The sequence below is a fragment of the Amia ocellicauda genome, chromosome 4 (genome assembly GCF_036373705.1).
Source record: "Amia ocellicauda isolate fAmiCal2 chromosome 4, fAmiCal2.hap1, whole genome shotgun sequence".
Taxonomy (NCBI): domain Eukaryota; kingdom Metazoa; phylum Chordata; class Actinopteri; order Amiiformes; family Amiidae; genus Amia; species Amia ocellicauda.
The window spans coordinates 20,985,895-20,999,410 of record NC_089853.1 but is presented as its reverse complement, the minus strand read 5'-3'; the positions used below and the strand labels follow the sequence as shown (position 1 = coordinate 20,999,410).

Genomic DNA, 13,516 nt, shown 5'->3' with positions numbered 1-13,516 from the left:
TATATTTGAAACAAAAACAAGTTTGCTCATAGAGAAGGATCATTTATATTGTGAAGCAAATGCTTGAGAGAGAATCCCACTGGCAAATAAAGAGGATCTGACCATCTGCCCCTTCTACAGCCCTCACCTTTCACCCCTGCCCTCAACAAATCCCTGCTAGAGCACAGCTTAGTAAAGTACAGCCCAGACCCCTCCACACAGTGAGCTACGCCTTCTGGCAGCCTGCAAACTGCCAATCAATCACATCGGGGGGGCCCTGCAACTCCAAGGGGATTCCAGAGGCTTATTGCTTTGTAGCATTTTCTCCCCCTAGCAAGAGCAATGCAACTACTGCTACAAAACTAAAAAGTTCCTATAATGTGAGGCTCAGGTTAGACCCATTACACCCTGATCATGTGGAGTCCTTTCTCCTCAGCCAGCCTTGATAAACAAGGGTTGTTCATTTGCCAAGACTGAAATAAATGTACTCCGTTTTAAGGCCCATTTAAAAATAAAATGTAAAAGAAGAAACACACAATCCACTACCTCCCCAGTTATCTGATTTGGAGAGATTTCCTCATCATTTAAACCATCAGTAGGTTTCACTTTGGGGGGCTGTTTAACCTAAAAGCTATTGATGAATCTTTATCGTCTTGCCTTTGTGGCTGATGCTACTCAGTGAGAGAGTAAATTAAATCAGAGAAAGTTAACTCTGGACCCATAATGTAATTACTAATGCCATCTAACTCCCTCAGTCACCTTTGAAAAATAACTAAAGAAAGTCGAGCATACAAATAAATACAACAATAAATATTTAAAAATAATACAAATATAGGTGAAATGCATCAAACTAAATTCAGACAAATCAGTTTCCCCCCTCCTCTGCAATGAAAACAAAAAATGAAAAGCCAGTAAAGACCTCATTAAAGGAACTTTTACAATCCTCCCGAAAATAAGACAGACCATTTTCTGTCATAAAGCCAACTGCTAATTTTCCCAAATTGTGCTGTAACCTGAGAGTGCCGTCTCACTGCACTCCACAGCAGAGTAAACAGTGGGTCACTGGCCAGGTCACGGCAAAACAAAGGTTCCCTCAGAAATGTCAGACGCAATCTCATTCTCCTCTCCTCCGCACTGGCATGCCATCTTGCCTGTTTCTGGGGAGCTCTTGCTTGAGCAGCTCCCCAAGCACTCGATTTAAAATGACAGGATCCACAGGCATAGCGGCTAATACTAAGTTATTTATTTATACCCCCCCATAAGGTAGTACAAAATAACAACATGTCTCCTCTTTTTGGTTTTTAGAGGTTAGAAAAGGTTATCGGGATTCCAGGCCACACACATATGCTGAGATTTTGTTATGCAAATCATAACAGTCATTAACAAGCACAAAGCCCAGATGACAGAATGTCCTTTAAATGCCTTTAACAAAAGAGAAGTTAAATTTATGGCCACAACATAATGGCCTAACATCCCATTTTAGTTTAATAAGTCACCATGGTAAACCATTTAGAGGTTTAGGCAGAAGGAGTGGATTTTAAAATGCCGGCTATTTCAAAATTATTGGTTTTATAGAAGTCTAAAAAATGTTCATGCATTACCTTGACTCAAAATGTAGTGATTACTGAGCTGTACACTAATTTACATTAAATTGCTGTTCTGCTCCGTTTCATTTAATGAAACTACTGTGGATTAAGCATACTCAAGCCAATGTTGCATTTTAATCTGTTTCAATTTAATATTAAAATGTCAAATACATCTGAGGAGAGGTGAAACCCAAAAGATTATTCTCCTCCTTTCCTTCTTTATTTAGCAAATAAAAAAGTAAAAGTACAAAATAAATAAAAAGTGCATTTTGTGACTTGTGAATGCACAATTAAATCTTAAACCAGATATTTGCATCTATTGGAATTCTTGCCAGATAAACCTCAAGACAACGGCTGTGTGAACTAAGTCACTGGGGGCAGTTTCAATTGCCCCCTACCCCCACCCCTCCTGTTTTCAATGGTGTTAAAAAGCAGGAAATGGCTGGAGAGACACCAGTAAGGCATTTCAGACTGCTTCAAAGCCTCTCTACTTGTGTGGCTGCTTTATGTTCTGATTAAAGAAAGGTGGGCGCACGGCTCTGTCCCTGCCTGTGTGCAAAAGGCTTTGTCTGAAGCAATTTGCCAAACGATTGACTGAAAACACTGATACCTAATCCAGGAGATTCCACTCTCATGGCTTGCTGCTCCTGTCAAAAATGCATTCCACCAAAAAGAATGACAGAGATAAAAAGTACTGGTGGTAGTTGGTTTCAAAAATAAAACTGTTAAGAATTTTAGTTTTAAATAACAAAATTAGGTTTATGGTTTTGTTTTTTGTACCCCAGTGCACACACTACAGCTCATTAATGACACAAAAGGGTGAGGAGTAGCCTGTTTTTGTCATGGCTAATCACCGTCCCTTCTTAATTGGACTTTAAGCTGAATTAAATAATAAATCAAGTCATGGTGAAGGATGGTACTTATACAGTATATATGTGTGTGTGTGTGTGTGTGTGTATGAGTGTGCGTGTGTGCATATTGTAGTATGTTTTGAAAAGACAGGAGGGAAGGACTATATAAATATGGATTAATATTGCATTACAGATTGTCTATTTCAGAAATCTTTCTACATCGGTGTGAATAAATCTACTGACTACTGAGGCCCTTCGACACACCGTATCAATACAACAAGCAGATTATAACCATGAAGGAAGAGAAGAAACTTGTAGCTGGTCATATTTCATCACAAGCAACTTGTCACGTTCAGTCAAACCAGCCCGGAGCCTAAGCCGCATATCGGATGCCTGACATTCATTACATCCAAGGGATAAAATCCTTGTGCTATCGCTTGGGCTTCGTAGTGACAGCTGCACTGAACCCAACACACACAGTTAGGTATAGCAGTGTATCAGGGCTGACAACATCACAGGGCTAAGAGCTGGAGCAGTTCTTACCCAGATGAGGAGAAGCCCTGGTATCCTACTTTTCTTGATTTCTTTAGGGGAACAGGAGCAGGTTCCTTCTTTATTATGCTAAGTCCATGACATCAACATCTGGCTCAGGAATCTTTACACATCATCAGGCACATATACTGGATTTTAATATAAATAACTCTCAGGATAGAGAAAATGAAACCGATTCCAAACGGAAAAGAATGATGTAACATTATGACTTTTCACAGGATCTGAACCTAAATTTGAAAATACGGACGGGCATAGACAGTTTAAATGCATCTTAAATTGCTTAATATATATATATATATATATATATATATATATATATATATATATATATATATATATATGTTATTATTAGTTCTTTTTTTTCCCCAAGCTTGCGCAGTAAGACTTCAACTAGTCTAAAACTCCAAGTATGTGTGGCTGGCTTATATGCCATCTCCCCACTTCATGAGTCTAACAGTTTACAGCCCCCTTCGCAGCCAAAATGCACGGACAGCTCATGAATATTAATTGTGGCAACACACGTCTGCAAATAATGAGCTTCCGAGAGGAAAAAAAAAAAGCTGCGTCTCTCCATTCAGCCCAAGCTAATTATTAAAAAAAAGAATTCCAGAACTGGCTGCCACTTGCCAAAGAACAGCAGCTCAAAAGGGGTCATTTTGTTAGTTCATATGCAAATGCCCATTAAACTGCCTCATGCCGTGATGAAGAGGAAATGGATTAAGAAACAAGCAACAAATGCAAAGTAGACATGCTTCATCAGGGAAGTGCATGTCATAATAGACCATCTCATTTCAATGCTTTGCATCCTGTATTTAGTTGGAGAGTAAATCAAGCGAGAAAAGAGAGAGGGGAAAAAAGTGACTATTTCAGCTGGGCTGAATATTTTCTGAGGAAGGAGCAGACTTATTACATGGTACTACGTCATACAGACAGAATAAATACATTGCCCTTTGAAGCCTTTGTGTTGCATTTGAATCCTCAAAAGTTCACATTAAAAAAAAAAAAAAAATATATATATATATATATATATATATATAAAACACTATCTGCCTATACACCCAACAACCAATATTTCTAAGCAGATAAATATTTTTGTGGTGTTGACAATTAAACCCCTTTGCAGTGTGAAAAACATTCCTCCTCATCTTTATTTTTTTCCGCCTAAAATTTTAATAAACGATCAGTGAAGGGGAAAAAAGCTCCAGAACCTGCTAAGAGGCTGAACAGAAGAATGTGCTGCTGAAAAGCTAAACAAATCAATCACAGCACACAGGTCAGCAAGGATGGCTTTCCAGGCTCCAGCGCACTGACCATGGTCAAGCATAACAAAGCCTATTTTCCCATGAATACTCAGGCCCTTGAGCCAAAAGGGGTCAGTAGGAAGTTGCTGTTAAGTTCTTATTTCCTCTCTTAAGTTCCCAAATTATTGCCAGCATATCCCTACTTCTCACTATCAGCATCCCCTCCCACCCCCCACCAGAAACATTATGCGCATGATGAAAAAAATGCATTTTAATAATGCACAGATCATGAGCTGTTAAATAAGAAGCTTGGTCTGTAGTACATTTTCCACATAGACTTTTATGGTGGTAAAAATATATGCGCTGCAATGCGTCAGCTGTGGGGACTATATAGGTATATTTGGTTCTTGTTGCCCATAAGTGTCTACAGAACTGCTCGCTGTACTCGGTGAAGGGAATGAAACATTTTAATTAAACCTCAGACAGGGATAATTGTAACCTTCAGAAAAAGTCCCTCTCTTGTGGCATTAAAAGGAAAATCGTGATAAATTTGCCCCTTTGTCTATGAATATAGAAAATCTCTCAAAGTGTAATCACTCTGATCTTTAGAAAGATAGGTGTTATATGTAATTATTTAATTCATCTGAGAATGTCCATCTAGAATGTTCTGGAGAATCAGGTTCCTTCCTCTGGGTAAAATACTCCCCTGAGGAATGAAAGTGAACTTTGACCTGTGAAACCTCCGACTCAGGACACTATAAAAGCCGTGCATGTCAAAAAACACAACCCTTTAGATCCCCATCTCTACAGCATACTCTTTCACTGGACTTTAGACCCAAAATATATATATATATATATATATATATATATTGGGGTTCTGTTTTTGTGACATTAAAATATTTTAAATGTAATCTGTCCCCAATAAGTTTATACATGCATGTTATTACTTTCCCTTCATCAGGACATTTTCATGTGTTCATATAAACAGGGTATTCAGAAACAAAGAAAATAAGCCTTTATGTAGTAAAAATATCTAATCGTGTCCAGATACATAACTTTGGTCACTATAAATATGGCCAATTAATTACTTTCCTGGTGTCAGGAATGCTTTATGAAGAGGTGGTTTGTATATTACTGGATGGGTCTGGAGATTGTAATTAACCTCAGAATAGGATTTAAACCTGAAAAATCATTTAGGGCCATGTATCCATTTAAAGCAGCATGCATCTAACTCCTGAAGTTCAAACTATGAGTGCCAAGTCAATACATCAGATGATTCAGGCACATATGTAAACACAGCATAAGATGGGGCACTGTACTGGAATCATTCAAATATGAAATGCAATCCAAATTAAACAAATTAGGGGTACATTCCTTGGATTGTCTTGTACTCTTAATGAGGGTTTGAGCTTTGGCTCCAGCTCAGTTATTAACATCTAATGGGGAGAAAGAGAGATAAATGTTCATCGATGCTTTCATAAACTCTATGAGCTTTCTTTTCAAAAGGTCAGAGATGATAGAGTCTTTGCCTAAGGCAACTTTTTCACTTATTAAAGCCATTAAAGCAATCTAAGCTCTCTCTCATGGGCAGCAATGCAAATGTGAACTTTCTTCCCTAGCCCAGCTGGTTAAGTGCAAGTGTTTATTTAATTTTAATTGATTCCCTGAATTACCTACAAGAAGAGCAATTAATTAGATATTTGCTCTTAAGAGGTGATATACAGCGCTGCTACAAGAGGGGAAAAATTCACTTTCTAGGGAATAAAAGCATACATTTGTTTAATATTTTAATTACAGCTGCGCCAACAAGACCCACAATACATATTCAGCACGATATGTAAAGACAACACAACGGCCAGCTGTCCACTCACAACTTAGAAATACAGAGAGGATTTGTAACAGGACTTCAGTGTGAAAAATTACAAGCAGTAATGAGCTACAACAAGGACATTTACTGCTGGAAGACAAATTGCCTTCAGTAAATAAAAAAATACAACACATTGGTACACAGAAATTCTGTCCAGACAACCCAGCTAGTCGCTGAGAAGCTGGAGGTACAGAACCAGAGTGGGTTTTCCACACAAAATCCCAACCACCCAATCCACTCTGAAGCACTAGCACGGTTTTACTGAGCTCGTGAAAAGAGTGACATTTCTACAATTCCTCTGACATCCGTGAAGCAATGGAAACACGATATGAGAATTTAGAAAAAACAATATATTCACCCAGCTTCCCACAGCAGTAGCAATCAATCCCAACCCACTGACATCTCCCATGTAATCCTATTTAGTTTCAAAATTCACATGTCATTGTTCATGGAGACGCACACTTGGAGGCTCTGCAGATTTGGTTCTGCTTGCCCTGAGGCTACATATATTATAGGTTACCAAATGCCATGTTCCCTGCTTGTAATAACAGTTTTCATTTATTCCCTCTGGCCAGTTGCAGAGCACTTATTTCCTTTTCAGAAAGAAGGGCAGACCTGCAGCCAGGGACTGTACCTGTGGAGTCCAGAATGGATCTGTCCCCGGGATGGCCCAGTTTGTTAAAGTTACAAAGGAATTCAAAAAAACGTTTAAAATCTGAAAGGTCAGGGTCTTTCACGGCAATGTTAAACATAATAATGTAACAAACGTTTCAAATTACAGTATGCAAGCAAATCAAGCTGAAAAAAATTTAAATGGAAAAGACAAAAAAATATATGCTTTTCAAATGTATACTAGCTTTGGCAATGTCAGTTTATAAGCCAACTCAAAAAAAAAATATTAAAAAATATATATATATATGATGGCCTTGCATTTAAAGACAAGCATAGTAAAACCATATTAAAGCACTGCAAACTTTTATTTAGAACCTGGGAGAAGTATGCATTTTGCAAAACAACTTTTCAAAAACATAAAATAAAATAACCCTCTAAAGAGTCTCTTTTGTCATCAACTTAATTGCCCTCCTCAGGATCAATAAGCCCAGCTGTCCTGGTCACTGATCTCTGGACAAACAACTGACCAAAAAGAAACTCCTTTCTTAGGGGACAGTCAGGGGCAAGGGAGACAAAGGAGGCCATGCCGGGGTGCTTTTCATTAATTCCTCAGAGTAGCAGTGCAGGAAACAATCGTACGAACGGAACTATCTTCTGCTTCACTGGTCAGCCACGCCATAAAAGTTCAGCAAATTAGATACACATGAAGACTGGTAGAGGGGAACCCCTTCCCCCCCCCAAAGGGCTCTCCCTCCATAGCTGCTCCCTCAGGAATCAGGCACAGAGAAAGTGAAGGAGACATCACACTGCTGCCCCCTCCACCCCTGCCTTTCTCTTCCTCCACAACTGAATATCTCAGGTACCTGCAAATTTTACAAGCTTCCAGATAGACTGCCCATCAGAGCTAAGTGTCCCTTTAAAACAAGCCTGTAAACTCACAGGCTGCTTTTATCACCTTTTAAGTTTATAACATAAAACCACACACCCCTTTAATTAATAAACTCCACACATAGCATCCTATAAAACAATTTAATGTAGGCCTACACTTCTGTAAGATGCCAACACACTGAAACCTGCTATATATTTTAATACACGTACCTGGTGCTTAAAGACATTTGTTTTTGCCAACAGAGATCAATGGTGTAATCCAAGGCTCATTAACTCTGACTTTTACCACTACTGCATTTACAAGCCTGTGTGGCATCTTTGGGAAACAAAGAGTATTGTTGGGATATTAGACTCAACTGGTGCAGAGTGTTAAGTTTCAGAGAGTGCTAAAACCAACTGACAGCAACATCACCACACGTGTGAGAGAAGACCTGGTCTGGGGCGATTCTTTAAACAAAAACATAGCAAGACTTCAGAAAATGACCCAAAGATGCTTAGAACTACATTGACCACATTCATGTAAAACAAAAGCATATTGCTAACATCTCTTTTACCTTTGAATGGACTTAAATAAATGGGTCAGCATGCTTGTTTACTTGCCCTTACCACACTTAATTCAAGAACTTTAACCAAAGGGAGACATGTATTCTTTCTCTCTCAGCATCTAATTGTAAGTGTGTATTTCTGCGAGATAATTAGGACTACCTTCCTAAGGCAGAGATAAAACAATGCTGCTCAGTAACCATGAATCAAGAAGTACTTTTTTGTTGTTTTTGATCAATTACACTTTCTGAAAAATCCTATTACCTTCAGAGAGACTGCAAAGTTCTGTAGTGTCAGTGACTTATAAATCCCACAGTGCAGCACTTATCATACAGGGATCTGAATGACTGGGGCCAGTCCTGGCTGTACAAAGCAGTTTGAAAAACAAGATGTTTCAGGTCAGGCAGTGCCGATTTTTTTTTTTTTTTTTTAAACCAACTCAACTGCTTCAGGCTAATTGAGGTCTGACCAGTGGAGAAGCAATGGGCCCCTTTCTCAGGACTCCAATTTCCACCTTTTAAGGAAAGGAAATAAACAGCCAACTTCCTGTCCACTGCATACTAGGAGGATTAGCAATTAATGACCTTAATCCTTTTCACTTTCTGTGCAATATGACTTTTACAGATATTATCAGCAACCATCCCCCACCTCATGTTTGATTAAGCTATATAGCATAATGTGTATATATACACACTCGTACCTATGTTGCAAGGAAAATGATTTTTTTATTAAATGGCAAAAGCAAAACTGCTGGTCTCTAGCGAGGTTTTACTGTGTATATGTACACATCCCTGCCATCTTGTACGTATGCCTGAGGCCAAAAAAAAAGAATCTGGAAGATGCAAAGGTTGTCCATTTTCTGACCCAGGTGCCGCCTAAAAGCTTGGGTTTCCCTAGAAGAAGAATGTGAAAAAGAAAAGTAGGCAAATTCTTTTGTGCATGGGCGAACAACAGGGAGTATGGCCCTGGGGGCTGCAGGGAGGAGGAAGGTCCCTAAAGACCAGCTCTGATGTCCTCTGGAGATAATGCTCCTCGGCCACTCCAAAGGGGAGGCCTGCTCACATATACAGAGGCGGGGGTGCATTCCAAAAGAACAATTCCTGGCAATCACTTACTTTGTGAAGCATCAACATGAAAGCACTGGCCAGTGAATGGGGGTCATCTGCTCTTTATCACTAGGGTAACCCACTACCCGGACAGCTTCCAAACTCTAAAACCTGCAGCTCCCTCATTTGCACATGAATGGCTGAATTTTCTACTGCAGTCTAACTTCTGGGATCCAGGCTATAACTTCAGCAGCACCGTCCATCCCCCACCCCGTACTGCAGTTTCCCCTCAGATCCTCATCTACTAGATGGATTAGAGAATTAAGCATCCCAAAATGCAACACTGGGCACATTACACTCCAGAAGTAACAAGATAATCCATCCAGCCTCAAGATTAGTCACTGCAAACTAAAAAGAAACTGATAGCACCCTGCTGACAGTTTGAGCAAGGCCTCCATTTTCTTCAGAGAAATGCCATTTTAATGCCTATTAATGCATTCAGTCTCTATCTGCCCTCATCATTTTGCTTCTGCGGAATTTACAAATGTATAACAATTTGAAACGTCTACCATCTACACACAGCGGACAGTTCTTGCTTGGGTTTTAACCAGCTGCAGGTCAACATGGTTTCATCTGAATCTGCAACTAACAAGCAATTAACTGTGACTGCTCCACAAACAGGCCTGGGCAATGATGATCATCCCTGTCACTGTACTACTTCTGTTAGGGAATATCTTAACCTGAGCATGGAGAACCCTTGAAAGAAAAAGTTTAATGTCAATTAAATCTGTAGTTTTCCAACCTTATGGAAAGCTAGGAGTATCATTCCTTTTAGTATTTACTGACGATTCAGTAGGCCAGCAAAGAAAGTCCAGTTTAAACCCATATCGAACATGCAGCCGTGAAGGACACATGAACACCATTTAGTGACTGGAACACAAGACCAGGTTTTGAGAATTAATCCCTTTTTCTCCAGGCGTACATGTCATTGACTGCACAGTTGCTGTTTTTAGAGTCTCATTCCTTAGGAGGTACTTACTTGCAATAGTAAGGCGAGCTTTCTGGCTCAGCAGGGCGCCATATTTATTCTGAGCAAGACACTGGTACTGTCCTTCATCAGACTTGTCTCCCCTTCGGTTCTCCACTTCCGCAATGTAAAGAGAGCCATTGGACAGCAGATAGAGCCGGTCGCTTTCTGTAACCTTTACTCCGTTTTTAAGCCACCTGACCAAAATGGGGGCTTCTCCATGTGCCTGGCAATCCAGAACCACAGGGTCCCTCCGCATTAAAGTCACGTCATGAGGTTCTTTGATGAAAAACAACTCGCTGAAACATAAAGCACCTGCAAAGAGAAGAAAGGCAAGTCAGACACAAGCAAGCGTGTGTGTAACGTGGGGGAACCAAATTACATAATACACTTTCTTGGCTTCAGCCTCATTGCTTGTGTGAGATTTGTGGCATATCAGTACGAAAGGTCAGTGTGAACCCAGACTTGGACCTCAGCCATCTGGGGTAATCACTGCAATAAGATACTGTAATCATATTTGGATCTCTAGATTCCTTTCTGTGCTGCTTTAATCCTATTATTAATGCCTCATAAAACGTACTGCCTGTGAAGTCTCAGTTTCTATGGCCTCTCATTCATTCCAAAAGTGTTTTAATTGTACTCTCAGCATGATTTTTTTTTTTTTTAAAGGTTGCTTCCATTTGAATGGTAAGCTATCCTAGCTAGGAGGAGAAAAAAAAACTTCAGAAGTGAAAGCATGCCCTTTTTCACATAAGTGTGGCAAAAATAGTACCAGGAAGCCCTTCTAAGGGAAAAGCTAATGCAACACCAGGTTACCATTCCACAAATTCTTTAAATGCGGAGAAATGTTTCATCACTTTGGGGAGAAGATTTTGAGGACGAGCTATTTGCTAATTTTACAAGCTTGTTGAAACCAATCTTGAATGCTGCTAGCAGTAAAAGTTGGGTTTTAAGAGCACTCCTTGTAGTAAAATTATCTTAAGTAATTAGATTTTCTTAAAAAAAGAAAAAAGAAAAAAAAAGACATAAAACCTAAGCTTTATAAAAACATATGTTGCTGTCCTGACAATACTATGAGATACAGGGTGACCACTAACTTCAGCTGTTCAAATACAAGCCTCTTTCATACAGTACTTCTATACAGAAAGAAAAGCAAGTTTTAAATACGGACTAGATATCACCCTCCCTAAACAACAGAGGCACTCAGTTAGCTATTTCAAGTTGATTCTGTAGATGGGATTAAAAGTAGACTTATTTACAAGCACTGGGAGACGATGAGGATTTTCACACGACGAAATTAACAGGGTATTCAAATGGTGTAGGAGACGATTATGGTGTGAAGTTTTGGGTGTGTATTCACCCCGATTGTTTTGACCCCTCAGAGGAGTTTGTGCAATCTGCTCTGTCAGTGTTTTACGTGCACATCAGTGGCACATGTCAGATCCAAGATAACAGATAGATAGATCTTTTTTTTTCCCTCCCCATCACCCGAAAATATGTTCGTTATGTTCATACTAACACGTGAAAACTATCTGTGATTTTGTGATGATCATCAATACAAATCTTTCCAAAAGTCGGGCCCCCACAAATCAGATCATATTCCCAAAGGGTTACTTTTTTTTTGTACAGATGAATAGCAACAGAATATGCAACCTGTGACGAATCGATACATTTTAATTAAACCATAAACGCATTGTCTGCTTCATATCTGCCGTTGTAACTGTGACCAAAAAAAATCATAAATACTTTACAGAAAAAGTTGAAATGTACCATTATATATTGTATGTTTTTAAGGAACTTCTTCAAGCTAATTTAACTTACACTTAAGCAGAAGATGCATATAGGTCATTTGGTTTCGTAGGAGACACTTCGAGAAAATGTGCATTATTTATGCTAATCAAGGTCTTGTTTATAGCACCAAGCCCAAGATGACTAAAACATACATGATACGCACACGACAAAGTTCAATGTTGAGCGCAAACATTATTAACACTATTTTAAAACATGCACACGTGTTATCATTGCGCGGAGAAGCCCCAGCAGTAGAGAGAGAGAGAGAGAGAGAGGAGGGAAAGTGGCAGAAAAGCGAGCCTGTGCATCCTAGTGTAACACATTAATAAATCCACGTGTATCTGCGATGTTGTCATCATCCCCAATGTTGACTTCCGCACGCAAGACCCTGCCAGACGAGGGGTTTGCAACTATCTGGAAATAAGGCGATTATATGCAACGATCATATGTCACCATCATACAGCTCGTCTGCGCGGGGGCTGCACAGGGCAGAGCGGACAATAGCTGCCCCCAGTACTGGTCAGCGCGGCCATTAAACTGCCCTTGGACATCGCTGGCAACCAAACGTGTCCAGCATTTGAAGTCACAACTCCTATCCCAGAGGTGTAACTTAAGAAAAAGTGTTTGCACATCTCGCTCACGACTACAGAAATCGCCAAATAAACAGATTTAGGTGTAAAGTAGCCAGTTAAAGGTCCGAGTGGACACTTCCTTTGGTCAGTCCGGCTTCCCGAGTGATGCATCAATAAACCTCCATATCTTTCATTTGGAAACAAAGCAACTCAGACACACATTGATGCACTCACCTGAAATGTTGAGAAACACTGCGAAAAACAGCATGTGCTGGTATATTTTCCGTTTGAAAGACGCCATTTATTCCAATGGGTTTCGCATGCTAGATCTTCCCACTCCTGCCTCTCGCTGCACTCTTGGCTAATCTGCTCTCAGGCCAGAGCGCCGGCCCGGCATCGCATCAGGCACTACTTTTCTCTCGGCGCAGGGACACCCCCTCCCCCCAAAACTGTGTTCCAGGGCGGGGGAAGAGAAAGAAGTAGAAAGAGTTAATCCGCCAATCTGAATGAGCCAAGAGTTAATTACCTAGATGGGACATATTCTACATTTGAGGTTGCATGTCAATCCCAGTGTCATGCACTTGCTGTTTACACACCTTTAAAACAAATGAAAAGCAGCTCACACCAGAATTAAAAGATAAACCAGAAGACTACATTGAATATTAGATGGTGTATGTGTCATTGAAAGAACACTCTACAAATGTGATAGTACATACCCATTAATTTTATTTCATTTTCTAGGTTAAATATAGAAAAATACTGCATTGAAGGTTATGGTAAATGGATGAAATAAGTTGAAGAGAATTACTTTATGTTTGGACATGTGAGACTAAAGGCAAAACTGACCATCTTGTGGCCTTTGCTCTCTTCAACATAATTTATAAACCTTACTCAATTTACCTTTACTCTGCACAAGGACAGACCACTTTATCCATATCATGTTTGTTTGTGTGTGTGTGTG

General features: G+C 39.7%; 1 protein-coding gene across 2 annotated transcripts in view; it reads right to left on the bottom strand.

The window, feature by feature from the left end:
• The window catches only part of prtga (protogenin homolog a (Gallus gallus)), a 52,789-nt gene extending 39,878 nt beyond the window's left edge, over positions 1–12,911 (bottom strand). For both annotated transcript variants that reach the window (XM_066701343.1, XM_066701344.1), the window contains exons 1-2: positions 12,790–12,911; positions 10,205–10,507 (exon numbers count right to left, since the gene is read on the bottom strand). In XM_066701343.1, coding sequence (XP_066557440.1) covers positions 10,205–10,507; positions 12,790–12,856 — 370 coding nt within the window. In that variant the 5' untranslated portion in view covers positions 12,857–12,911. The remainder of the gene's footprint in view (positions 1–10,204; positions 10,508–12,789) is intronic.
• Positions 12,912–13,516: the final 605 nt, after the last annotated feature.